We start from the raw sequence: 25,887 nt of genomic DNA on the forward strand, positions 1-25,887 counted from the left end.
TAGACGCTGTAGGGGCATATTGCTCATGCAGATATGCCCTTACCGGTGGTATAGTGCACCCTGCCTTAGGGCTGTAAGTCCGGCTAGAGGGGTGTTTTCATTATGCCGCAAGCAGTGGTTTGTATGCATGGCACCCTGAGCGGAGTGCCATGTTGTCTTTTCCTTTTTCTCCCCACCAGCACACACAAGCTACAAAGGCAGTGTGTGCATGTGCTTGGTGAGGGTTCCCCTATGGTGGCATAATACATGCTGCATGCTGCAACCATTGGGGACCCTCCCTGGCCACAGGGTCCTTGGTACCAGTGGTACCTTTTACAAGGGACTTAACTGTGTGCCAAGGGTGTGCTAGTTGTGAAATCAAAGGTTCAGATTGTGGGAAAGAACACTGGTGCTGGGGCCTGGTTAGCAGGATCCCAGCACACTTGCAGTCAAAGTAGGCCTCAATATTAGGTAAAAAGTGGGGGGGGGGGAACCATGGCACTTTCCTACAGACCCTCTACGCCCGGTGCGACTTCCTGTGATTCTGCTTCACACCCAAGATTGCAAAAAACTTCTTTCAATGACTGGAGCTGGGTAGCCCACCCTAGAGGAGTGGCAATATGAGGGCTACACACCCAGGGAAAAAATGGTTTGGTATTTGGTTTCCTCCCTGATGCCAACCTATCTACATCAACAAAAGAGCAGACCCTCTCCTTTGTGTTCACAATTTGCCCTTTATAGGTGGCTTCCCCTTTGAAGCTCGCCTTTTGGGCTCATACCCTCTGTTGCTTTCTGCCAGGGAGAAATGACATATCTTCTGATGGCAGGCCTCTATTGTACTTACTCCTGGGAGACATTCACGCTTCTCCCTAGGAGGACAGAAGGCTGTCTTGTGGCCAACATCGGTGAGTGGCCAAAGTAAGACTTGGGCAACAGAGTGACAACTTTCTAAAAGTTGCATTGCTTAAAACATTACATTAAATTGGACTTGGGGTTTTTACTGCCAGGACATATAAAATACATGTCCTGCTCTTTTAATATACTGCACCCTGCCTTTGGACTCAGTAGGCCTGCTGTAGGGGTGACATATACATTACAGAGGGAAGTTTGGGCTTTGCCATTAGTTTAAATGGCAAAGTTTGGTTAATAGTTCAAAACTGCTCTGCTAGTCTTTCAGTGGCATTCTGGGAAACATATTTTCACGTAGTCACAGCCAGGGTGTCACAATAGATGCTGCAGCCTTGCTGAGACACTTTACCTTACAGGCCTTGGGTACCACTGGTACCACATACTAGTGACTTATAAGTAAGTAAAGGCATACCAATTGGGTGCAAGCCAATCAAATCTGTACTTTGTAGGATCTGAACACTAGCACCGAGGTATGTTTATCAGGCCTCAGTGCACTCTGAGTCGAAAAAACAGCAGTATCAGTGCAAAACTTTGGGAATGATCATGCAAAAAGGGCATTTCCTTACAGGGCCCTTGTCGTGTTGGCTCTCATTCTACCAGTGAGACTGCTGGATTTGGGTGGCAGCACCACCAGATTGTGGGGGACTGAGTCCACTGTCGGCCTAACCCTTCCAACCAGGTAGCAGTACCTCACCAGCACCTGAAAGTGGTGGTGATTTGTGGCAACCGTGTGCATGACATTCTGATTTCTCAGGGTAATCGTGGCCTGACAGATCTCAGCCTTTTCTCTCAGTTACATTTGTCTCACAGATGCAAAGACAAACAGAAGCAGGAATTGGTGCAGCACATTTGATTGAATCAACTGCTTTCTAGATAAAATGGCCTGTCCTGCAGTGATTAGGATGATAAAACATAATAGCAATAATGTGACAAGGTAAGCGAAACATGAGAAAAGTCTCACCATAGTGTCAGAATCCTAAGAATTGGAATTCCTACCTACGCTTCTAAGGTACTACTAGAGCACAGCAGTTTTAGCCTAATCCACCCGTCAGGAACCATAGGAAGACACCATCCCGCATACCTGAATATGGTAGTAGTGAAGAGGACTGTTGGTCTACTGAGAGTACTTTCCTGTGTAGGCAGGAAAGCTGTCAAGTCTTAGCAGACACGTGCAGTGAAGCAACAGCATGCAGTGGCAATTCTTCTGCCTGGAACTCTCCCTGTAGCCTATAGGGGGCAGAGAGAGATTTTATAATAAAACAGCTGGTGTTCTAAGAAAACTGCCCTAACGTAAAAAATATGTATGTTTCTTGTGAAGTGGCAAAGTCTGTGGTGTTACACTTTGTACTGACAACAATATCGGGTACATGCTTGAGCAGGGCACAGAACGAGAATGTCCTATTAAGAATGAAAACAGTTCCTAGGCTAAAAGTGTATGAGGTAAAAGAAATAAAACATCACCGCAGAATGGAGCTTCTGCTCAGAAATTAAAATGAATAAAATAAATTGTTATTAGTTTAAAGGACACAAGCTGCAGGCCTATGGCTAAAATAATATGCCCATAAAAAACTCATAAAAATAACCTAGACACCCTCCCCTTGTCTTTCAACATGTAGAGGAAAACCCAAGCAATACTCTGTTAAAAATAAACTAAAATATGTAAATGTCCAAGTTGACAAGCATAGTACACAGAAGCAGGCCAAACTGAAACGATCAATTAAAAATAGAACCATTTTGTTGTTAAAGCAGAATATCATTGTCATTTTAAAAAGTGACAGTTATATCCAGGACATTAGAATCAAGGAAAAATCACACTTCAGCAGATGCTAATGTAACCAAATTGGTGCCAAGGAAAACCAAGGAGCACTTGCGTTCCAAGTGCTCAGCTCCAGCTGAGGTGGCAGCATTATGTGTAGTCCCAGAAGTTAAAGTACCCAGAGCCACTTGATCCACAAAGGGCAGCTCAAAGGAGGCTTCCTGCAGCAAACGTTTCCTCAATACGCATGTCTGATAATGCACCCTCATCGAGGACATCAACAGATCATCGTCCAGTGAAAGCAAGCACCACATAGAAAGACACAGTTGTAGTGCACATTCAAAGAGGCACCAAAGGCAACGAGACACAGTCAAGTATTGGTCTAAATGATAGAGACCAGTAGCATTCCAGTTCCTCAAGGAGTGGTGCTCCGAAATACTGCATCATGCGTTCACAACACAGTTGTGCTTGTGGAACAGTCCTCCTTGTTGGGATGGGGCAGTCATAGCGAATGAAAAATAGCAACAGCAAAATGCCACCAATTAAGGACAAAGTAAATGGGAATCCCCCCAAAATGCCCGAAAATATTGAGTGTATTGCTGAAGGTATTCTTAGTTCAGTTTATTTTAGTTTAGTGAATTTATAGAGCGCATGGCTTACCAAAGGCTTCCCACCGCTAATGCAATATTATGCCAAATATAGATGATAAGGTGCAGACAAACCCAGAACCAATCCCAGCAGTATTGGATGCATTAAATACTCGTCCCACAAGCTCACCAAAGTGTCTGGGAAAGTTTGTATTTAAAAGAGGCAGTATTTCCGTGGATGACCTTGCTACTTGGAGCACGTAGGTCTTGCGGGCAACATTTTTCAGAAACAAAAGAGCTTTTAGTCTGCTCAGCTTGTCAAAATTTACATCAGAAGTAGCAATATGAAGCCACATATTTGCTACTTTCGCCTGTTGCATAGGGGCAAACAGGACATTACCACAATAAGTTACAATTTGAGAGACAAGACCGAAACTAGGTAGGCAACTCCAGCTTGCATTCCACAGCAGCTCTCGCTGTTTTGAAGTACACAACTTCCATTTAAAAGCACCTGGAACGCTTATCGAATCAAGGGGACAGGAACTCCCTTTAGGTAACAGACCAAGGTCGCTGCAGAAGCGTTACAAGCTCCGTGCAAGGAAAGCTGTTTACAAACCATCGAATGGCTCACAGAAGTCTTACATTTGCTGCCTCTAAGAAAGACCTCTTTCATGCCATTGACACATTTGTATGAAAAGGGTAACTCCCACACGTCATGAATGTAACTATTTCCCAGCCTTTCATACCTGCCTACAGTACTGTGTTTCAAGCAGGATGTGATTTGGAGTGTTGAAATAGGCAGATTGATAACCCCATGAATTAGCCAGACCGCAGATGGTATTTTTGACATGGTAAAAAAAAACGTTTCCAATTTTTCAATGTTCATCATAATATAAGTTGCTTCTTTCTAACCCATTATTTGCTGTAGTCGGGTCAAATTAAATGTGGCAAACTGGACCTTAGCCCTGATGTAATGCCATGGCACACAACCATTTTTAATGTCTGTAGGGTCCAACCTAACTGTATAATGGACCTAAGTTAACTCTGTCCATGTTGTAAAGATGACATGTCAGTTTGCATAATGTCAATTGCAGAAGACATTATGGTATTAAGAGTGTTTATGCGGTCCAACAAGGTGTTAATCCCATTACCTACAACAGCTAATGTGTTCTGTAAATTTTCTTGATCTATTTGCGTTAACCGGGCTGCGGCTTCTTGTTGTGAAAGTTTCCAAATTTAATTATAAATTGCATATAAGAAGCACTTTTTACGTTGTCTTCTGGGGCCTAACAGAAAATCTTGTTAGTCTGTGTTGTTGGAAAGGAGACTGAGGTGTGCTTTTCCAGCATCTAGTGATAAACTTTTTAACCATTGTTAGCATAATTTTCCTACACTGTATGTTGTCACAATACCGAATGTTCTGATGACACATAGTGAAAGTCTGGTCTATTCGCTCAAAACACCCCATGGAGTTTACAAAACGCGCATAACAACCATTTGTGTGCACTGGCCACAATAACTACCCACTAGGACTTGAATGTGTTGAGTTAAAAGCTCCATTTTGACCTACTCATCAAGCTGCTTTTCTGTTGCATTAATGTATTTATCGAGCTGTTCTTCTGTTGCATTAATGTATTTTTGCCAATTGTAAAATTTTGCAGGTGTGGGAATACTGGGCACATTTAACTCTTTAATTTTTGCTAAACCTAAACTGCTTGTGTGCTGCAATGTGTCATTTAAAAATATTTGGTCAGGCATGCTCTAAATAAAGCTTCCCTTCACTGTATTTGCCAATGTTTAGTTCCCCAAACACTCTATCAACTTCATCCAATATTCATAGCTTCCTATCGCCAACTGGGAAACAAAGGAATCAGAATAAATCAATTTTGTATCAGCCAACGATACATTGTGCATTTCCGTTGAGGGCAATTTAAAGTAATATGATGCAGCATCTTGAACATTGTGCCCCAAAAAATATGTAAATCATCCATATATGTTTTAGAACTCCCCACTGGCAGTGTAGGACAATGTTCACATTGTGTATTTTTAAAAATAGTCTTTTGGGTGCTTGCTGTATGAATGAAATGATGTCCATAACAATTGTAACATAAAATATTACAATAATTTTCTTTTATTTGGTAAATGTCCTTCCTTTCAAATACAGTAAAGTACTCAAATTCAGATAGCATGGAATCAACTGTTTTTACATCCCAGTCATCAGAAACAACCCCATGTCTTATTACATACATCATTTAAAGAGAGTTAAAAAACATATGGAATTTGAAGAACCTCCGTCAAGCCGAAAATGTCAAAGGCTACTTTATCCCAAACAATCCCATCAGGAACTGGTATAGCTGAAATGTTCACTAGAGGCAAGTCTAGACTGAACTTGTGTGAAGAAAAATGTGGTTTTAGGACCTCATCCACTAGTTCGACTGCAGGGCGTTCAGGAAGGTAATGACTGTGTATCGGTATGAAAAAGATGATGACAAACCCAATCCAAAGAAGAAAGGCAAGTACAGTTATTAAAAGCCAAAGATAGTTGCATGGATAAAGGAAATATTTTTCTTTAAGCCAATTTATCAGCTTACGTGCTCTTGATGATGGTTTTGCAGAAGAAGTCGATGAGTCAGAGAAGGAGTCATCTCGATCTGCAAAATATCAAGAAGCAGTTAGTGCAAAAGCTGAAGCTGTGTTAGGAAGTGGAGATCTAGCAGAAGTCTCCCTCTGTGGTGCGCAGTAGACAATGCCTCCATTTGATTTGCATTTGAGTAATGGTGCTTGTTATCTTGGTTGTTCCTTGTCACAGATGAGGATAGTGGTACTAATGAAAGATCATTTTACACCCTCCCCAAGCTTGGGGGAATGTCAACATTGCTGCTCAGCACGTGTAGAGGAACCTCCTGGTCTGTACTGAGAGGGATTCGGGAACTACCCAGGATTCCACTAGGTCTGCTGTGAAGGATCGGCCATATGGTGTAGTTTGACATTATCAATGGAGACAAAGCGATTTTCTGTTGACCCAGGCAGCGGTGGTAGAATAATAGTTCTGGTACCCTGTTTTCCCAGGACTGGAACTGGTGTACAATATGATGGCCCAAATTCCTTTTTCACAGCAATCTTTTCTCGCACTAGATTCCAAACTTTCAGAATCCAGTCAGTAGATGTTATTGGTTCATCCCTTAGTCCCAAGGAGGTGGCACAGGCAGACGCATTTTCATGACAGAACTGTTGTAATTCCTGCAAGACAGTGACACGTTCATTTATGTCAAAAGATGTTTCTGCTGCCTCTGCACCAGAGGCATCAAGATCTGGAACATACATTTGTGTCCTGAACAGCACCTCATATGGGGTGCGCCTCCCAAGGACCTTATGGGCAGAATATTAAGTGCTCTCTGGACCCCATACAGGTGACTAAGCCAAGTGTGACCCGTGCCTAATACTCTCACTGTTAAGGATTGCTTTAAGTCTTAATTCTTTTGCTCAACTACACTGTTACCCTCAGAATAGTAGGGGAACGAAAAATGTAGCTGGGCCCCTAACAGTGCCATGGTGTCCCTGAATGCCCTTGAGGTGAAAGCAAAGTCTTGGACTGAGTGGAAAGCTGCATCTGCAAGATTTTCAGTTCTTTAATAACAGTTAGAGTGTACGCTGATCTTTGTGGACAGACCCATAGAAATCTGGAGCATGATTCGGGAGTGACTAGAATGTATTTGTATGCACCCTCAGGCGTCAGGGACCACAGTGGTCCTGGTAGACACATTGTAATGGTTTGTTTGAAATTAGAAGTGTTGTCTGCCTTAGGCGTTTAACAGTAGAGCCTTTTATTTGCTGACAGATGTCACAAGAAAGGACATATTGTTTTGTCTTTATAGACCGGGCCAACAATAACATTTTTTAAATAAATAAATAGTCACCACCACACCTGCATGGGCAGAAGCAACTCCCTCATGTGCTGCTTTCATCAACTCTGATCTTTGATCTTGGTTGGGGATTCACACAATCACCCACCACTGGTATTGTTACTAAGGCAGTATTGAGGCTAGTTATGCAGTAGGAACATTTGTCAGGATATGCCTTTGGTAAAGGCTTGCCATCAGCCGAAGCTTTCACAGCAGCAAGTGTTATTGCAGCAACAGAAGCCATAGCTACTGCTGACTCGGCCGCTTCATCAGCCAAGGTATTGCCTGCAATGTGAACACGTACATGTTGATGTCCCAATGTATGAACTACGTTTCCTTCAGATCTGCTACTTTCCCCCACAGTAACCTGTGTTTGATGGTGTTGCCTTTTGAATCTCTGAACCTATTTTGGTGCCAATAATGCAAATATTCATTGAAGGATTGGACACAGTAGTATGAATCACAGACTATCAGTGTTAGCCGTTCTGGATCTGTTTGTTCCAGTTCCATGACCAGAGCCGTAAGCTCTGTTAGTTGTGCAGTGCAGTCACCTAAGGTCTGTGTAAGCGTTCTGTTGATGGAATCCACCATCATTCATGTAGCTACTTACAGCTGCGCAAGTGGTGGAGTATTGATGTTTTGTGCCTATGGCTGGTTGGACTGATCCATCAGTGTAAATAACTGTTTTATGTTGATCAATTGGCAACGTGGTTGCCGGTATTGGATATTCCATTTTGTATTGAAGGAATTTTTGAGTTTGTAATTTTGAGTCCAAAATGTAGTCCACATCAGTTGCTGTCAGAGACTGTGCTCATTGGATCCAACGTGGATGTAATGCCTTAGCGTTCTGAGCGCTGGCCTTTGTAACAGCCTCGAGGACTGGGATCAGAGAGAGGACAATAATGCATTTCCCCTGAGCCAGAGGTTTCTCTTTAATGACAGCCATCTGAACAGCAGTCAGATTTTTTTTCTGTAGGAGCGAAGCGTTCATCTGTGGAGTACAAGTGTGATTTGTATGCAATAGGGACGGTATCCTCATTAAATGTCAGCCTAACACTTTCCAGCCAGCTAGCAGTACCTCACCAGTACCTGAAAGTGGCGGTGATCTGTGGCAACCATGCGCATGACATTCTGATTTCTCAGGGAAACTGTGGTTTAACAGATCTCATCCTTTTTTCTCAGTTACATTCCTCTCACACATGCAAAGACAAACAGAAGCAAGAATTGGATCAATACATTTTTTTTATCAACTGCATTCTAGATAAAATGGCATGTCCTACAATGATTGGGATGATAAAACATAATAATAGCAATACAGTGACAAGGAAAGCGAAACATAAGAAAAGTCCCACCATAGTGTCAGAATGCTAAGGATTGGAATTCCTACCTTTGCTACCAAGATACTACTAGAGCACAGCCGTGTTAGCCCTAATCCACTCTTCAGGATCCCTAGGGAGACACCATCCCCCATACCTGAATATGGTAGTAACAAAGAGGGCTGTTGTTCTACTGAAAGTCCTTTCTCATGTAGGCAGGAAAGATGTCAAGTTTCAGACGATAGCTGCAGTGAAGCAGCAGCACGCTGTGGCAGTTTCTGTGGCTGCAACTCAACACATTCAGCCAAGAATGTCATGTTATGTTTCTTAGTTCTCAGTACTCTTTTACAAGCTCACATGTCAACCCAAGTATCCATGACTCTCGCGTCTACCAGTTGTGCTCCATCCCCTAAAATTATCTGTTTTAGCACAATTATGCCAGTATTTGGACTGTAAACCATTTTTTTCTGTAACCTACTTAGTACCAGGGATAGCTAAATCAGGGTCAGCAGTATAAATGTCAATGCCCTTTGTGTATTCTGTAATCTTTACTGTTACTTTCTCAGTCAGAAGTGTGATTCTGTGACATGAAAGAAACTTGCAAAAAAAAAATCTATGTATATTGCATATAGTGACATTGATGGGGCAGCCATGCCTTGGCCGACTATAAGTAGGAAGCAACACTGAATTTAGTCAGTTAGTACTAATTTTCACCTCAGTTTTGACAGCATCTACAACCTTTTAGTGAACCTAGTCTTTAGATTCATCACTCACAGTGCTTCCCCAAGAAAGGACCATATACTGTCAAAATAACGTTTTGGCATAAACAAAAGTCACAGTGACACAAAGTTACAGTGATAACGGTTTCTGCGTGGCCTCAGCCCACATGATCAAATAGACTGGAAGGTTGTTGTGTAAGGTGGTTTCTTCCCATTGGACAAAGCCATGTTGCCACTGTATAACTAGCTGAAGTATCTGTACAGCCAGGCTGGAGGCAATACCGTCACACAAATCTTTGCATCCTCATTCACTAGCATGATGGGTCAGTAGCAAAGATAAACAGAAAGTGCATTGTTTCCAGTTCTATCCTTCTTCCAAGATAGAGGCTCTAGCTTGGTTCGATAGATATCCTGCTTGAGCTCTGAAAAAAATGACAACTAAAGACTAGGGATATTAGTTGTCCCCTACCTTGATGACTCACTATTGAAGGTGGGCTCACCCCAGTCAGTCGTAGACCACCTCCAGATGACAGCAAACCTCTTGACTTCATTGTGGCTCAAGATCAATGAACTAAAGTTGCACAGTACTGCTTCACAGAGGCTGCCACATGAATCACAGTGAAAACAGTACTGTTCAAGGCCTTCTGTCCACCACAGTGAATCCAAGACATTTGAGCTATGATCCAAATTTTTACCCTTGATTCTGGATCTCAGTGGGAACAGCTTGCTTGCCTCCTAGCATCCTGCATCTTCCTGGTCAGCTACACCAGGTGGCACATGTGGGCTCTGCAATGGAATCTGAAGTTCCAATGGGCCCAGTACCTAGGAAGAGTATTGGGTGCCATCCAAATTACAGAAGAGGCAAGCTGTGTGCCGTCCTTTGAGGCTGAGGGGCCACCCCCACCCCATTTGCCCCTCAAGAAGAGCAAAGGTCAGCCTGATAGACACTCTTCATTTTCAGATCAGGCAGCCAGGAGCTAGACATGCGCAATTTGTGCAGGCTCCTGGCTGCCTGAGCTGAACTTTGCTGGGGTGAATGAGGTCACAGCACCTATGGGCGTGACCTCCTCAGCTCAGCAAAGGTGCCTTGAGGCCCCCCCCTCGGTAACGAGGGGAAGCGTCACCCATTGACTCTGACCTGGGCTCTTTAGGTTTAAGTCCTGAAGCACCCAGGGCGAGTGTGAATCAGTGACACCTCGTCACAGAGGGGGTGGGGTCAGAAGTCTCACTGACCCCATCCTACTCTGGGACGAAGTTGGGACTACTGCCTTTCCTCATTGGCTGACCTAAGGGCCATCTGTGGCGGTTTAGATCAGAGGACTGTGGTCTCTGACTGAAACATGGCTCAATATCAGTCTGTTGGCGTTGCAGGCCTTTCAACTGGCTCGGAAGGCCTTCTTGCCATTCATCTAGGTAAGGCTGGTGCATGTTTACATGGGCAACACCAGAGCCAGCAGAGTGGGGTTGTAGATCCTAGGTCATGAGGCTGTGCACCTCTTGAGCTGGTGGGAACATCAGGGCATTTCCCTGATTGTGAACCACTGTGGGGGGGAGGGTTCTCCTTGAAAGCTAGAGGGGACGAGTTAAGCAGATGGCATCTGGCAGAATACAGGTGACATCTATAATCTGTGGTGGAGCAGGCCAACTTCTGAAAGTGGGGAGAACCCTGGGTAGATCTTTTTGTCACAGTCAAAAGTGCATGTCAAAGATTTTGCGCATTGGAGTTTCATTGAGAATGCTCACTGAGAGATGTATTCTGGATGGAATGGGACCTGGGACTTTGGGACTCCTTCCCTCCCCTGCATCCTCTCCTCTGAGTTTTGAAAAGCATCAGAAATGACCAGGTGCAGATCTGGTGTCACCTAGTTGGACCAGTAGAATTTGGTACCCAAAACATCTGGCCATGAGCATTTGAACTCTGATCAGGATTCCACTTTGAGAGTAACGTCTTTTGCAGCAGTGCAGGATTCAGTCCCCGAATCTGCACAATCTACACCTCCATGCATAGAGATAAAGTGGTGGCAGTTGACTGTATTTTATCTTCCACCTGAAGTGGTGGACATCATCCTCTGTCCCAGATGCCCTTCCACAAAGTCCATGTATGCCAGGCATTGGGACAGACTTGTAACCTTTTGGGGCATCCACAAGATTTATCCTTTACAAGCCAAGCTGTCAGACATTTATTTGTTAGTTTTATCTTTGGCCCACCAAGGCCTTGCAGTAGGCAGTGCAAAGGTTATTTGTTGGCACTCTTGGCCTTTTTAGTTTTCTTGGTCTAACTGTCCTTGTTTAAATCCCCTGTTGTGATGAGGTTCATTAAAGGTTTGATACACATGTTCCCTACCAAACCATTTGTTATACCTCATTGGAACCTTAATTTGGTCTTAATTTTTCCCATGTGCTTGCTCTCTATGTGTCTTGACTTTGAAGAATATCTTTCTCATTGTGATTACTACAGATTCTCACATGAGCGAGCTTCATGTACTGTTGGTGCAGCCGCCCTACACCATATGTATTCCAGAACATTGGTATTGAGAACACTGTGGCCTTTGTGTCTAAAGTTGTGATTCTTTTCCACATTGGCCAATCTATCACCTCGGTTGCCTTCTTTGCACCTGCCTCACCTCTCACAAGAGGAGGTGAGGCTCCATTGGTTAGACTTCAGAAGGGCTTTGAGCTTTTACATTAATCATACGAAGGACCACCATGTAGACAATCAGCTTTTTGTGGTGTTTTCTGGAGTAAAGGAAGGGAAGACCATGCAGATGTGGATCCTGTGAAGGTGGATTGTCCTCTGCATCATAAACTGCTACACACTGGATGTTAGAAATGGGGTCTCTGGTTGACAGTCAGGTTACCCCCTGTTCAAGCAAGGACCCTCACTCTAGTTAGGATAAAAGAGAATCACCCTCAGCTAACCCCTGCTTACCCCCTTGGTAGCTTGGCAGAGCAGTAGGCTTCACCTCAGAGTGCTGGGCGTAAAGTATTTGTACCAACACACACAGTAACTTAATGAAAACACTACAAAATGACACAACACCAGTTTAGAAAAATAGGAAATATTTATCTAGACAAAACAAGACCAAAACGACAAAAATCCAACATACACAAGTCAAGTTATGATTTTTTAAAGGTTTAAAATAAAAAGAGTCTTTAGGTAGTTGTAACAACACACTAGCGCTGCTAGCGTGTAAATGTACCTGGTTTGCGTCAAAAATAACCCCGCACGGGCGGTGTGCGTCGAAAATAACCCTGCACGGTTATATGCGTCGAAAACAACTCGGCACGGTGATGCGCGTCGGAAAAGCCAGCCACGCGACGGTCCGAAAGTCCCGCGGCGCAGGTTGCGATCTCTCAGCCTTCGTCAGCGATGCTGCGCGTCGTTTCTCCTGCTCCGGGCGTCGATTCTCCGGTCGCGTTTCCTGCGGCGTCGTTTCTCAGCTGCGGAGCCGGCGTCGCGTCGTTTTCTCAGCCGCGATCGGATTCGCGTCGATCTTTTCTCCGCACGGCGCTCGGTGCGTGTATTTTTGTCCTTAGGCTGCCAGCCTCTCCTTTCAGGGTCCCAGGAACTGGAAGGGCACCACAGAGCAGAGTAGGGGTCTCTCCAGAGACTCCAGGTGCTGGCAGGAAGAAGTCTTTGCTATCCCTGAGACTTCAATAACAGGAGGCAAGCTCTACATCAAGCCCTTGGAGATTTCTTCTTCAAGATGGAAGGCACACAAAGTCCAGTCTTTGCCCTCTTACTCTGGCAGAAGCAGCACTGCAGGAAAGCTCCACAAAGCACAGTCACAGGCAGGGCAGCACTTGTTCCTCAGCGATCAGCTCTTCTCCAGGCAGAGGTTCCCCTTGATTCCAGAAGTGTTTCTAAAGTTTGTAAGTTTGGGTGCCCTTCTTATACCCATTTTAGTCTTTGAAGTCACCTTCCTTCAAAGGGGACTCACACCTTCTTGTGAAATCCTGCCTTGCCCAGGCAAGGCCTCAGACACACACCAGGGGGCTGGAGACAGCATTGTCAGAGGCAGGCACAGTCCTTTCAGATGAGAGTGACCACTCCACCCCTCCCTCCTAGCAGAGATGGCTAATCAGGAAATGCAGATCACACCCCAGCTCCCTTTGTGTCACTGTCTGGTGTGAGGTGAAAAACAACCCAACTGTCAAACTGACCCAGACAGGGAATCCACAAACAAGGCAGAGTCACAGAATGGTTTAAGCAAGAAAATGCTCACTTTCTAAAAGTGGCATTTTCAAACGCACAATCTCAAAATCAACTTTACTAAAAGATGTATTTTTAAATTGTGAGTTCAGGGATCCCAAACTCCACCTGTCCATCTACTCCCTAGGGGAATCTACACTTTAATCATATTTAAAGGTAGCCCCCATATTATCCTATGAGAGAGAGACAGACCTTGCAACAGTGAAAACGAAATTGGCAGTATTTCACTGTCAGGACATATAAACCACATTACTATATGTCCTACCTTATCCATACACTGCACCCTGCCCTTGGGGCTACCTAGGGCCTACCTTAGGGGTGCCTTACATGTAAGGAAGGGGAAGGTTTAGGCCTGGCAAGTGGGTACACTTGCCAAGTCGAATTTACAGTGTAAAAATACACATACAGACACTGCAGTGGCAGGTCTGAGACATGATTACAGAGCTACTTATGTGGGTGGCACAACCAGTGCTGCAGGCCCACTAGTAGCAGTTGATTTACAGGCCCTGGCACCTCTAGTGCACCTTACTAGGGACTTACTAGTAATTCAAATATGCCAATCATGGATAAACCACTTACATACAATTTAAACAGGAGAGCATATGCACTTTAGCACTGGTTAGCAGTGGTAAAGTGCTCAGAGTTGAAAAGCCAACAGCAACAGGTCCGAAAAAAATAGGAGGCAGGAGGCAAAAAAGACTGGGGATGACCCTGCATAAGCAAAAGTCCAACACTGGACAAGAAGCAGTGTCCAGAAGACCTTAGAACCCATTTGACCAGGTTTAAGGCTGCTGAATTGGCATGAGGAATGTCCTTGATATCTGCGAGGCTGCTTCTTAGCCAACCAGGTCCAGCTGCAAGTGTATTTATTATGTTCAGTCCTGCAAGACGTGGTCTTGGCCCACTCCACAGACCCTCCACATGGAGAGACACTGCTTTAATATCTATTCTAAGGTGAAGAATATGTGGTTAGAAGTATACACCAGAATAACAAGTTACTTACCTATAGTAATGCTCTTTCTGGTATATGCTCTTGTCTGACTATAGATTCTTCACTGCCCTCTCACTGCTCTGTCCTGTAGAGAGGCTTCTTTTTTTAAAATCTTAAAGCCCATAAGTTCAAAATCTGCACACTGGTAGCAACATCATGCAGGGGTGGAACTTACAGGCACCTCCACTGTGTCACACCACATGGTGCCACCTAGCAACACTCAGCAACCTAATTGGATACAATTTCTGGATCCATTCTGGTGCTGCAGTCAGATCTCCACCAGAATAAGTGCGACTGATAGTAAGTAACTTGTGGCATGCAGGAGCATGGCTAGAGAACATTTCTGGATCCAGTGTAGCTTTGGGGAGTATTCTAAGCTGAGGAGTCTGCAGTTAGAAATCCACTAGAAAGCGCATTACTGAGCGTAAGTAACTTGATCTTCTTGTGTATGTCTATCCACAAGTTCATCTTTGCCAACAGAGAACCTTTGGAAAGATTTTTTGGAAGGCACTTTGAGTACATTTTTTAAAAGAATATCTTACTTACTATTTAAATTACATTTTAGGTGTGAGAAAATCTTGCTGTTAGAAAAATACAATGAACTGTGGTACGACATTCCTATTCTCTCAGTACTATCCGTGGCCCTCTTTCACCCTAATAAAGAACAGAGCGGAAACAAGTTAGTTAGGTTGTCACATATTTTCTAGTTGCAACTTTTTTACTTGCCTAGGAAGGCAAGTTTTAACTTTCGTTTTTTAGCTGATTGTTCAGTATTCTGCAAGAGGAGTGTCTGTTTTTTCCCTACCTGTACCCTTTCTATGTTTACTTCGACTTTGAGATCTGGCCATTACCATACTCATTGTTACTCTGACTTTATTGTTCTAACGCTAGTCATAGCTCATTTGGGCGATACTGCAAATCCTTAAAATAGTGAGCCTGAAGGTTGGGCATGTCAGTGCAATAGTGATTGAAGTAATATTGGGGTTAAAAATAAGGGTGCAATCAAAGCATACTTACTTTTTAGTACACCATGCTTTATCCATAGGGCCGTTTAGCTAACGGTCATTGCACTTTTTCACTGAAAGTTATTTTCTTGAAATATGTTTATACCAAAAAACTTAAATTCCTTTGTATCAACTATAGGGCTTTCAACATAATCATATCTTCCACAAGTCTCTGACGCTGGAGGGGAGCACTTCTACGCATGGGGTACACCCTCTGTATTCCGCTGGAACACCCCTGATGGGTCTGCGACCACCAGAGGGGATTTCTTCACAGCCCGCCGGGTGAAGGAGTGGAGGAACGTGGACATAGTGACGCTGGGGGAGTTTTACTCTGAAGGCTCCTTCCAGAGCCTGGAGTCTATGACAGCAGGCAGCAACATACCGAACAGCCGGTTCTTAATTAATGGGGGACTGACATAAGCGTTGCATGAATTTACCGAAGCTTTAGATCCAGATACCTCCACACATAAACCTCTTGCAGACCTTACTAACCTTCGGACATGGCCGTCAGTTGATTTCCTGGCTTACCACAATGTCTAACAACCTAACGTTACCGCACACCAGATGGAAGACTATCATCGGCAGACTCTTCCATGAAAAGGAGTGGGGACAGACCCTAGAATTCATGTGCTACATACCTTGCCCTTTACAGACCATCACGTAACATACTTTCGACCAGAACTGCCCTACATGTGCTCCAGTTGACGCAGATTTCATCCGCATGGTGTCGGGCTGCTCAGTCATGACCTGCTTCAGGTCACGGCAGACTTGGAGAGAATCCTGAACAGACTCAGCTACACATTGTCTGTTTGGCCTCTATAGTAGACAAGCTGAGAGGAATGCGGGCAACATCCTTGCTGCGGGGGTACTCACAGCTATGAGAGCTGGTGAGCCTGTCAGCCCTCTGTTGTGATAGCTTTGCAGATGATGCAACTGGCCTTAAATATAGTGCAGGGGAGGCAGTTCATCAGAGGGGAGGAGACGTGTTCATATTTCTTCTGGTTGTCAATGAGGTATGCTGCTATGTGTACGATGGGAACCTAGCATGGCTTCTGGGAGGCCATGGATCATGGCAGTGCCAGTAGACAAATGTAAGAACATGAGGGCTTGAACAGTAGTATATGGGGGTAATGGTTGCTGCTGGTTAACTTTTCAGAGCAGAGAGTATTGTCAGGATTCTGAGTCGAAACAGATGTGTGTATCAGGCTTCTTTACCCACCTCACGTGGTGAAGATAAGCTTACCATCCTATTCTATGTATTTGGTTATAAATGAAGATCTCACAATGAAAATTAAAATGTAACTTATTGCTATACAGACCATCTCCATATCAGCAAGCTGCCCACTCACCTTTAAAACCAGGGCTATAGACAGGCAGCAATGATTGAGATTCTTCTTACTGGATTATCAAAATGATCTTACATTTTTCTGCATTCAGGGTCATTCGAAAAACCTGCTGCCTTAAAGTGATCCTGGAAAATCTTTTCTAAAGAATCTGCTACATCTACACCTCCGATTCTTATTTTTATGCAACCTGCTTAGGTTGTTTTGAAATATAATTAACAGTATTTTAAAAAAGCAGTGAACATACCTGTGATGGAATACTTGGATTAGAAATGTTCATTTTTCCTTGCAAATCTGTCCTTAGCTACAAGAGATAGCAGTCTTACATTGGTTTGCCATGTTAGGTGTAGTTGGAATATAGGGCCTGATTTAGAGTTCGGCGGATGGAGTTACTCTGTCACAAGTGTGATGGATATCCCGTTTGTCATATTGCAATTCCATTATATCCTGTGGACGTCGTAATACTGCGGACTGGATATCCGTAACATTTGTGTCAGAGTAACCCGTTTGCAAAACTCTAAATCAGGACCATAGTTACAGATCAAGCCCTTTTTTCTTAACCACCCATGTTCCGGGAACATGCCCATGCAAGAAATTGAGACATAGGGGGTCATTCCGACCCCGGCGGGCGGCGGAAGCCGCCCGCCTGGCGGGAACCGCCAAAAGACCGTACCGCGGTCAAATGACCGCGGCGGTCATTCGGACTTTCCCGCTGGGCTGGCGGGCGACCGCCAGAAGGCCGCCCGCCAGCCCAGCGGGAAAGCCCCTTCAACAATGAAGCCGGCTCCGAATGGAGCCGGCGGAGTTGAAGGGGTGCGACGGGTGCAGTGGCACCCGTCGCCATTTTCAGTGTCTGCACAGCAGACCCTGAAAATCTTTATGGGGCCCTGTTAGGGGGCCCCTGCACGGCCCATGCCTGTGGCAGGGGCCCCCAGGGGCCCCACGACACCCGTTCCCGCCATCCTGTTCCTGGCGGTATTTACCGCCAGGACCAGGATGGCGGGAAGGGGGTCGGAATCCCCATGGCGGTGCTGCAAGCAGCGCCGCCATGGCGGATTCCTTGGGCCAGGGGTAAACCGGCGGGAAACCGCCGGTTGCCCTTTTCTGACCGCGGCTTTACCGCCGCGGTTAGAATGGCCCTGGAAGCACCGCCAGCCTGTTGGCGGTGCTTCCCCGGTCCCCGGCCCTGGCGGTCATGGACCGCCAGGGTCGGAATGACCCCCTTAGTCCTTATTTATTCAGATATTCAAAACAATAGTGCACACAGCTTGACTTAACCTTTTTCAGAGATACACACAAAGTAGAATAAAACTAGCTCCCAGTAGGGTGGCTTGTGTAAATTATTTTTGAAGAGCAAGGAAGATCCTTATTAAATTCACATTATTTTCAAGGGGGAGGACCTTCCTCTTAATACAAATACTTCTTTCTCTGCAGTGTTCTACCAACAAAACAAGCATTGGCAAATCCAATAGATGTGGTGTTCTCCACCAGCCTTTTGGCCATTCTTGTTTTGTCATGACTTTTGCAAAAACGTTATTATTCATGAAGCTGCTGGGTATTCGTCAATCAAAAAAAAAAACATTTACTAAAGGCAAGAATGTTTCATGGTCTCAAGAAGCACACATAACCATAGTACTCCTTGGCACTGAAGGAAACTACTTTCTGTGTTAATTGTGAAAGGGCAGCATGCCGTAACTCATAGTGAAGTCAGCCAGTGGCTGAAGTGGGCTGATGCATTGCTGCTTGATGCAAGGTTGAGTGGGTTGGAGAGAAATGTGAATGACACAAACTTAGACAAATGGATGAAGAGTGCCTGAAAAACCCTATAAGAAACTTTCTCCTAACCATAATTGTAGTAAAATCAAAAGACCCTGTCTAACACAAAAAGAAAGATGGAAAAAATGGAAGAGAAAGAAAGAAAGCATCAAAGAAAGAACAAAATGAAAGGAAGAAGGGTTGAAAAATAAAGAAAGAAGGAAAGAAAGCAAGAGGGAAAGAAAAAATGAAATACGGAAAGAAGGAAAACAAGAGAAAACAAAACAAGAAAGAATCAAAGGCAATAGGGAAGAAAAAAGAAAGAAGGAAATAGAAAAAAAATACAAGTGCTGCACTTTAAAATCGATGAAGGTTGCTGTTCTCTCTGGGTAAAGTTCATTAAAGAACCATTGGTGAAATTGAGTCCAGTAAAAGTATTCTGAAGAATTGTCCGCTTTTGAATTCACAGGTGTAAGATTAAAGCTTTCGGTTGGTGTACTGCATACATACTGAAAAAGAGGAAAAATGTGAAATACCAGCAGATGAAAAAGGACACTCGAAGAGGAATTTACAATAGTATTCTCAGGCAGCAGGAACTGATAAAGCATGGGATATGACCTGTGCTCACATCTAGTATAAAGCGCCCTGTTTTCACCACAGTCTCTAATCACCAAAGACAACACTAAAGCAATTGTAAGCTAAAAACAAACACTCTGGCACTGAAGGGAGCTACATTGAATGGAGATGTACTCATTGTGAGAGAGTAAAAGTTAAAGAATTAAAGTGAAGTTAACCAGTGGCTTAAAGAGGTTGACCCATTGCCCCATGCTGTATATTATAGTAAGCGAAAGCAAGATGTGAATGACACAGCAACAGACCAACGGATGAAGAGAAGTGGCTGAGAGCCCCTGTAAGTAAGTATATTATGCATAGAATGTTAGTAAAATCAAAAGGTCTTGGCTAATGCCAGACATAAACATTACTGATGAAACAGGTAAAACATATTATTCCATGAAGATCGGGCTGATTCAGTGACAAGGAGACACACATGGATGGCTTACAATGCTTATTAGTTTAACACAAGACAAAATTACTTAAACTCACCACTTGGTCTAAAGCAAAAAAAAACTTTATTTCCCTTAACCTTCTGCCTGTTCTCGACTAGAGACAGTGAAACAGATTTTACATGCCTCCCATAGGCTTGGCGAATGAGTCTCTCGTTTACATACTGGGCATTTGTAAAGAACTGATTTTAAATAGGCAACAATTAAATTACAGTGGAGGGAATATTATGTCATTGTTCGACAAGCATGTTTTTGGTGTAAATAAAGATTACAAAAATGCAATACTTTTTGTAATATTTACTAAGCAAACTTTTTAACTGGAAGTCATGAAATTGCTGTTGATGCGCTGTTTCATAATGGAATAGCTTATTAGTGTCTTCTTTTAAGAAGGTCTATCCTAGCACCAGACGTAGTTTGTGGCCAACAGCAGGCTCTCAACAACTAAGGTGACTGTTGAATTCAAGGCTTGGTATCTCATTGGAATTGCAGTTTTTTAGTTTCCTTTAGCTGAGACACATACTAAGGTTAGAACCATTAGGCAGAGTTGGTGTCTTTAGAACATAATGTTCCTTGGGAGTTAATACCCAAGATCTGATAACCCGACTTTGCAGTCCAAATCATTGTTGTCAAAGTCTGGCAAGTGCAAAAAGCACAAGACGGAGTCAAAGCATTCTTTGGCTTTTCTAGGACAACCTGTGCATCTAAGCCCCGCTCCCTCACTCCACCTGTGGACCTGGCAGCTTGGGGGAGACCTTGGGAAGTTTTATGTCACCATGCACTCCATCTTTGGGCCACCTACTTCCTCTGGTGTGTCTTCGGGCTTGGTGAAGCCGAGAGGCCCTCCAGCTGGCTTTCAACTGGTGGGTTCGTCCTCAACGCCAGCCAGGCTTCTGGAAACTCTTCTGGATCTGGATTGACTCCTGCGACCCCCATGCAGGCACCAGTCCTCGCGATGCCACTACTGATGTTTCTGGCGCAGCCCGACGATCCAGAACCCATCCTCCTCTTGAACTGTGACACAGTGCCACCACAATGCCCTCCGGTGTTGACACTGACTCTGGCCAAATCTCTGTCCTTTGAAAGTTAGTCATTCTGATTTTGGAGGTGGCGATGATGACATTAGCTATGGGTTCCTGGACCCAACCAATGAATTAGCACAATGCTACAATGAGGACAATTATTTTGAGTAGCTGGGTAATGCCAGTGGCCTGGAAACATCTCTGGATTAGGTTCCCCTCCAGATACTGGTACAATGGAAGGCTCAACCTTCGCCATGGTCGTGGGAAGGGCAGAAGTCCTTGACTTGCAACTTTCCTTTGTTGAGGTCAAGACTAAAATCCTGTTGAAGGTGCTTTAACCGGGGCCAAGGTCCGCAGAGCTCCTTCTCCCCTTTAGCAAAGCACTCAAATTTCTCCTCAGGGTATGGCCCAAACACAGCACACGGATGCCTGTACACAAAATGATTTCCTGTCAGCACTGTCTGTCCCACACCTAGGGAACTGGCCTTCTTCTCCCAGCACCTCTCCTGCGAGAGTCTGATGTGGTTCAGACCTTAATTGCGAAAATCAGCCCTAGTGCATTCCATGCTACCCCACTGGGCGGTATTTGAATATTCACACTTGGCTGCTTTTGATGAAGGGACTCACATGACTCTTACGCTTTCTAGGAGGTGCACATTGACCTTGAGACTAGCGACAGTTCCCGCCCCGACTGGCTCCTTGTTTGATTCAGGATCAACTTTCATTCATTCAGGTTCACCACTGATCACATTAGACAGGCTTTTTTCCTATTCATAACCTGTCTGCTGAGGGATACCGCTTCTTGCTAGGCCAGGTATCTTCAATGATCCTGAAGAAGACCCTTTCTAAATCTCTGTGTACAGGGTTGATTAGTTGACTTGTTTTTATATCAACCACATTTTCTTCCATTAAAAGGACTTTCAATGTTGTGTAATCATGTGAGTCCATATTCTCGGCTATGCAGTTTACTTCCTGTTGGTTGATTTCATTGTATTCTTTTATTTTTGTGTGTGTTGTGCTCTGTATATTTATTCAATCACATTATCTCACTTGATCCCTTTTGTACTGCGCCGTCACTTGTAGCACCTTGATATGTCTTAGAATTGTCATATGAGGAATTGTTAATATGATCAATCCAATCAGTAAATCTTGAATTGTCTTTGTGGTTTTGTGTTGGTCCATCAAATGGAGGCTGTTACAGGTATTCACAGACAACAACACATCCATGTGGTACTGCCACAAGCAGGACTGGTTGGGGTCATGAACCCTGTGCCAGGAGGCCTTGTACCTCCGGATATTTCTGGAACATCAGAACATCGTCCTGGTCACACAGCATGTGTGCCAAGGCAGATGAGCTCAGCCGTCGATGCCTCGCGGACTGCGAATGGGATCTGTATCTGGAGTTCACACAAGGTCTCTTCGTAGAATGGGGAGAAACTTGACTCGATCTGTTTGCCACTGCTGAGAGTAAGCAACATCAGCTCTTTTGCTGATTGGAGTTTCCATAGCAGCTCTCGCTCTGAGACACGTTTCATTTAGACTGGAACTCTGGACTCCTTTACGCCTTCCCACTGAAACCTCTCCTGCCCCGAGTTCTCAAAAAGATCAGGACCCACCGGGCCCAAGTCATACTAGTGGCTCTGGATTGGGCAAGGGAAATGTGGTATCCAGATCTCCTCGGCAGGAACATTTTTCCTCAGATCAGGCTGCCCTTTGGCGAGGATCTCCTGTCGCAGCAACAGGGCAGGGTCTTGCACCCAAACCTCCACACTCTCCACCTTCATACTTGGAGATTGAGCGGCAACTGTTGAGTGTCTTTAATCTTCCTTCGGAGATCTGCAATGTCATTCTTGTAGCCAGATGTCCCTCTTCAAAAACTGTACACAGCTGCTGTTGGGACAAGTTTGTGGCTTAGTGCTCCTCCTGACAAGTTGACCAACATTCGGCCTCTCTGTCTGAGGTGATGTTGTTTGTGCTGTTGTTATCCTGAAAAAGCCTTTCTCTGGGCATTGTTAAAGGTCACCATTCTGTTACTTTGGCCTATTTGGGATTGACAGATCAGCAGTCCTTGCTCAAGTAACAGGTCGTGGGACATTTCCTCAAGGGCTTGCAACATATTTTCCCTCCTACCCCTTTTGTTATGCTCCAATGGAATCCTAAATTAGTTTAGACGGATCTCGTGTGTTTTCCATTTGAACCTCTGCACAGTTGTCCCCTAAGACTTCTAACTATTAAGACCACCTTTTTAGTGGCCATGACATTGGCCAGGAGAGTCAGTGAGTTTCAGGCTGTTTCAGTTAACCCTCATACACCTGCTTTTACCCACACAAACTGTTCTCAAGACTTGTGCCTCTTCTGCCTTTTTTCTGCCAAAGGTGGTGACTCCCTGCCATGCCAGAACATTACGCTGCCAACATTTTTTGCCCCACCTCATCCTTCTGAGGTAGAGGAGAGACTCCCTTGTCTGGATCCAAAATGAGGACTTTTACACTAGTTTGAAGATCAGCTTTCCACTGGGTTCGTTGGAACGAAAAAGGGCAAGGCAGTGCAGAAACTTACCATCTCTTGATTTATTGTACTTTGCATTAAAAGCTGCTGTGCACTAACTAAGAAGCAGCCCCCTGAGGACTTGCGGGCCCATTCGACCAGAGCCAAGGCTGTTACTAATACTGTGTTAGCACATGGAGTGCCTGTCCTGGACATTTGTCAGGCCCCTGCTTGGGTGTCACTCTACACGTTCACAAAGCACTACTGTCTGGACAGTCAGATTTGTCTCATGGGGTATTTTGTGTATTTGTTCCCTCAGTATTTCCTAGTTTGAGCCAGTTCACAGATCCACCTTTGGGAGGGTATGGTTTTTGTATGTATTCTAAGGTGAGGAATCTATGGTTAGAAGTCTCTGTTAAGTTGCTTACCCTTAGTAATGCTTTTTTGATAGAACCTCTATATAACTGTAGATTCCACACTGACTCTCCCATCCTCGCCGCTCTGTGAACTAGATTGTGGCTTGTCAAAATAACCATCTCAGGCCTACTGCATAGTATAGTACATAAGTTTTCTCACACAGTAGCATTCATAAAATTACAGATAAGTACACGATTGTAGCTGGCAAAACGAGATAAAAGTCCTCCAAAGAGGTTTAAGAAGGATGATCACAATTCACATCTTCTATCCTCTGGATTTATCACAGAGAGAGTAGTCAGTTGCAAAAATCTTGCCTACTATGGTAATCTTTGAGATTCCCTTGTGACCAAATATCTATTGGCTCTAACACAACGTAATAATAATCCACTCTTAAAGACCTATTGACTTTAACATGTGTTTTTCACTATGAATAGATCAGCCATATCGCCTTCGTTGTAACCTTTTATAATGAAGACATATGGCATCTGGATTACATTTTTCAATGAACCAATCAGTTATGTCTCCTTTATCATTAGCTTGTCTCCGTTATCAACTTAGGTTTACTGTATTGAACATAAGGTTTCCCACAAGACAACCTTCGGAACACAGTCAGAAAAATGATAAATATGCACAGAATTAGAGTTGACACAACAATTCACACCCCCTGATACGTGGTCCTAATGGGGATTCTCACAGTGCAAATCTTCTACCCCAAGAGTTTGTTAGACAGGGTACCCCCCACCAAAATCTGTGCCTGTCATAGTAACCTATGAGATTCTGTGTAACTACCTGTTTATAGCCCTCACTATAGTGTAATAACAATTCATCCTTACAGGACTATATAGTTTTACAACTGCTTTTCACAGTAAACACATCTGGCCTGCTGCCTTATTGTGACCTTTCATAATAGAGCAGACCTATGGCATCTTAGAAGTGACATCATTGGTTTGTCACTGCAACACATTTCATGCCTACTATATTGAACATAAGCTTTATAACAAGGCATAAAGTTCTCCTTTTTAACAGACGCAAACATCCTCTGTCCAGTGAAATGGTGGAGGAGCTAAGGGCCAGATGTACGAAATTCCGGCATTGCGACTCGCAACTTGCGAGTCGCAATGCCGGATGCAGGATGGTGACACCATCTGCAAGTCGCAAGGGGGTCGCAAAGGCCCACCTCATTAATATTAATGAGGTGGGTCGTAAATTGCGACCCCCTTGCGAGTCGCAGCACTCACAGGGATGGTGGCCTGCTGGAGACAGCAGACCACCATGTCTGTGACTGCTTTTTAAATAAAGCATTTTTTTTTTTTGTAATGCAGCCCGTTTTCCTTAAAGGAAAACGAGATGCATTACAAAATGAAAAATGAAACGTTTCAGTTCCATTTTTTCAGAGCAGGAAGTGGTCCATAGGACCACTCCCTGCTCTGAAAAATTGTTTTCAAGGTCATTCACAAAGAGGAAGGGGTCCCATGGGACCCCTTCCCTTTTGCGAATGGGTTACCACCAGTGTGACACTGGTGGTAACTGCGAATTGCTTTGCGACCGCATTCACGGTTATAAAGCAATCCTACATCGCGATGCGACTCGCAAATAGGAAGGGGAACACCCCTTCCTATTTGCGACTCGCAGTCCTATTTTGCCAGCCGGTAACCAGGTTACCGACTTGCAAAATGGGAATGGGCATCGCGATGTGGCTTTTGCGCTTCCCAAACAGCGATTTTCGCTGTTTGCGAGGCGCTAAAGCCTTGCTACTTCTGGCCCTAAATTCCCTCTCTAGAGATGCTTCGTAAGGCTTTTTTTCTGTTTATCACGTAAGGTATGCAACAGCAACGCTGTCAAGCCAGACCTATAAATCTTTGGAGGTCTGTACATAATCTGATTTGTGGTTGAGACTGCTATGTTGATTTGAGAAATAGGTTTGTTGGTTGACTCGGTGTGAGCCTTGGTAATGTAGCAACCACATTTCTTGTCAGGATAAGGCACAAACAAACCGCAAATTAACCGATACTCATCCTGTGGTAGCTTGGCAAAGAGCAGTCAGGCTTTCCTTGTAGACAATTTGTAAAGTATTTGTGCAACACTTCAAACAGTAACACAGTGAAAACGCCAAACAAAAAGGATCCCACACTAGGTTAGAAAAATAGAACATAATAAATAGAACACAACGGAAATGACAAAAATGTAATCGGTTGAACTTGAGTTATGAATTTTTAAAGAATAAACTGTAGAATAGCACCTAAAAGTAAAAACCACCAACTAGGGATATCCGGTCATGCTGGACCAGGACAAAGTCAAAAGTTCAGGCTGGCTACAATGGAGCACGGGCCGGATACAGGGACCCAATTAGGCCTGCTGCACGAAGTACCTTAAATCCTGGTTGCGGAGCGTTGTGTGAATCCAAGTCACAGATGCGCCGCTCCGCC

General features: G+C 44.3%; 1 protein-coding gene across 1 annotated transcript in view; it reads left to right on the plus strand.

Annotated features, from left to right (window-relative positions):
• SHANK1 (SH3 and multiple ankyrin repeat domains 1) overlaps window positions 1-25,887 on the plus strand; it is a 1,404,784-nt gene that overhangs the window by 1,171,689 nt on the left and 207,208 nt on the right. The window contains exon 20 of the mRNA XM_069200994.1: window positions 8,587-8,615. Coding sequence (XP_069057095.1) covers window positions 8,587-8,615 — 29 coding nt within the window. The remainder of the gene's footprint in view (window positions 1-8,586; window positions 8,616-25,887) is intronic.

The sequence above is a fragment of the Pleurodeles waltl genome, chromosome 7, assembly GCF_031143425.1.
Source record: "Pleurodeles waltl isolate 20211129_DDA chromosome 7, aPleWal1.hap1.20221129, whole genome shotgun sequence".
In the NCBI taxonomy this organism is placed as follows: domain Eukaryota; kingdom Metazoa; phylum Chordata; class Amphibia; order Caudata; family Salamandridae; genus Pleurodeles; species Pleurodeles waltl.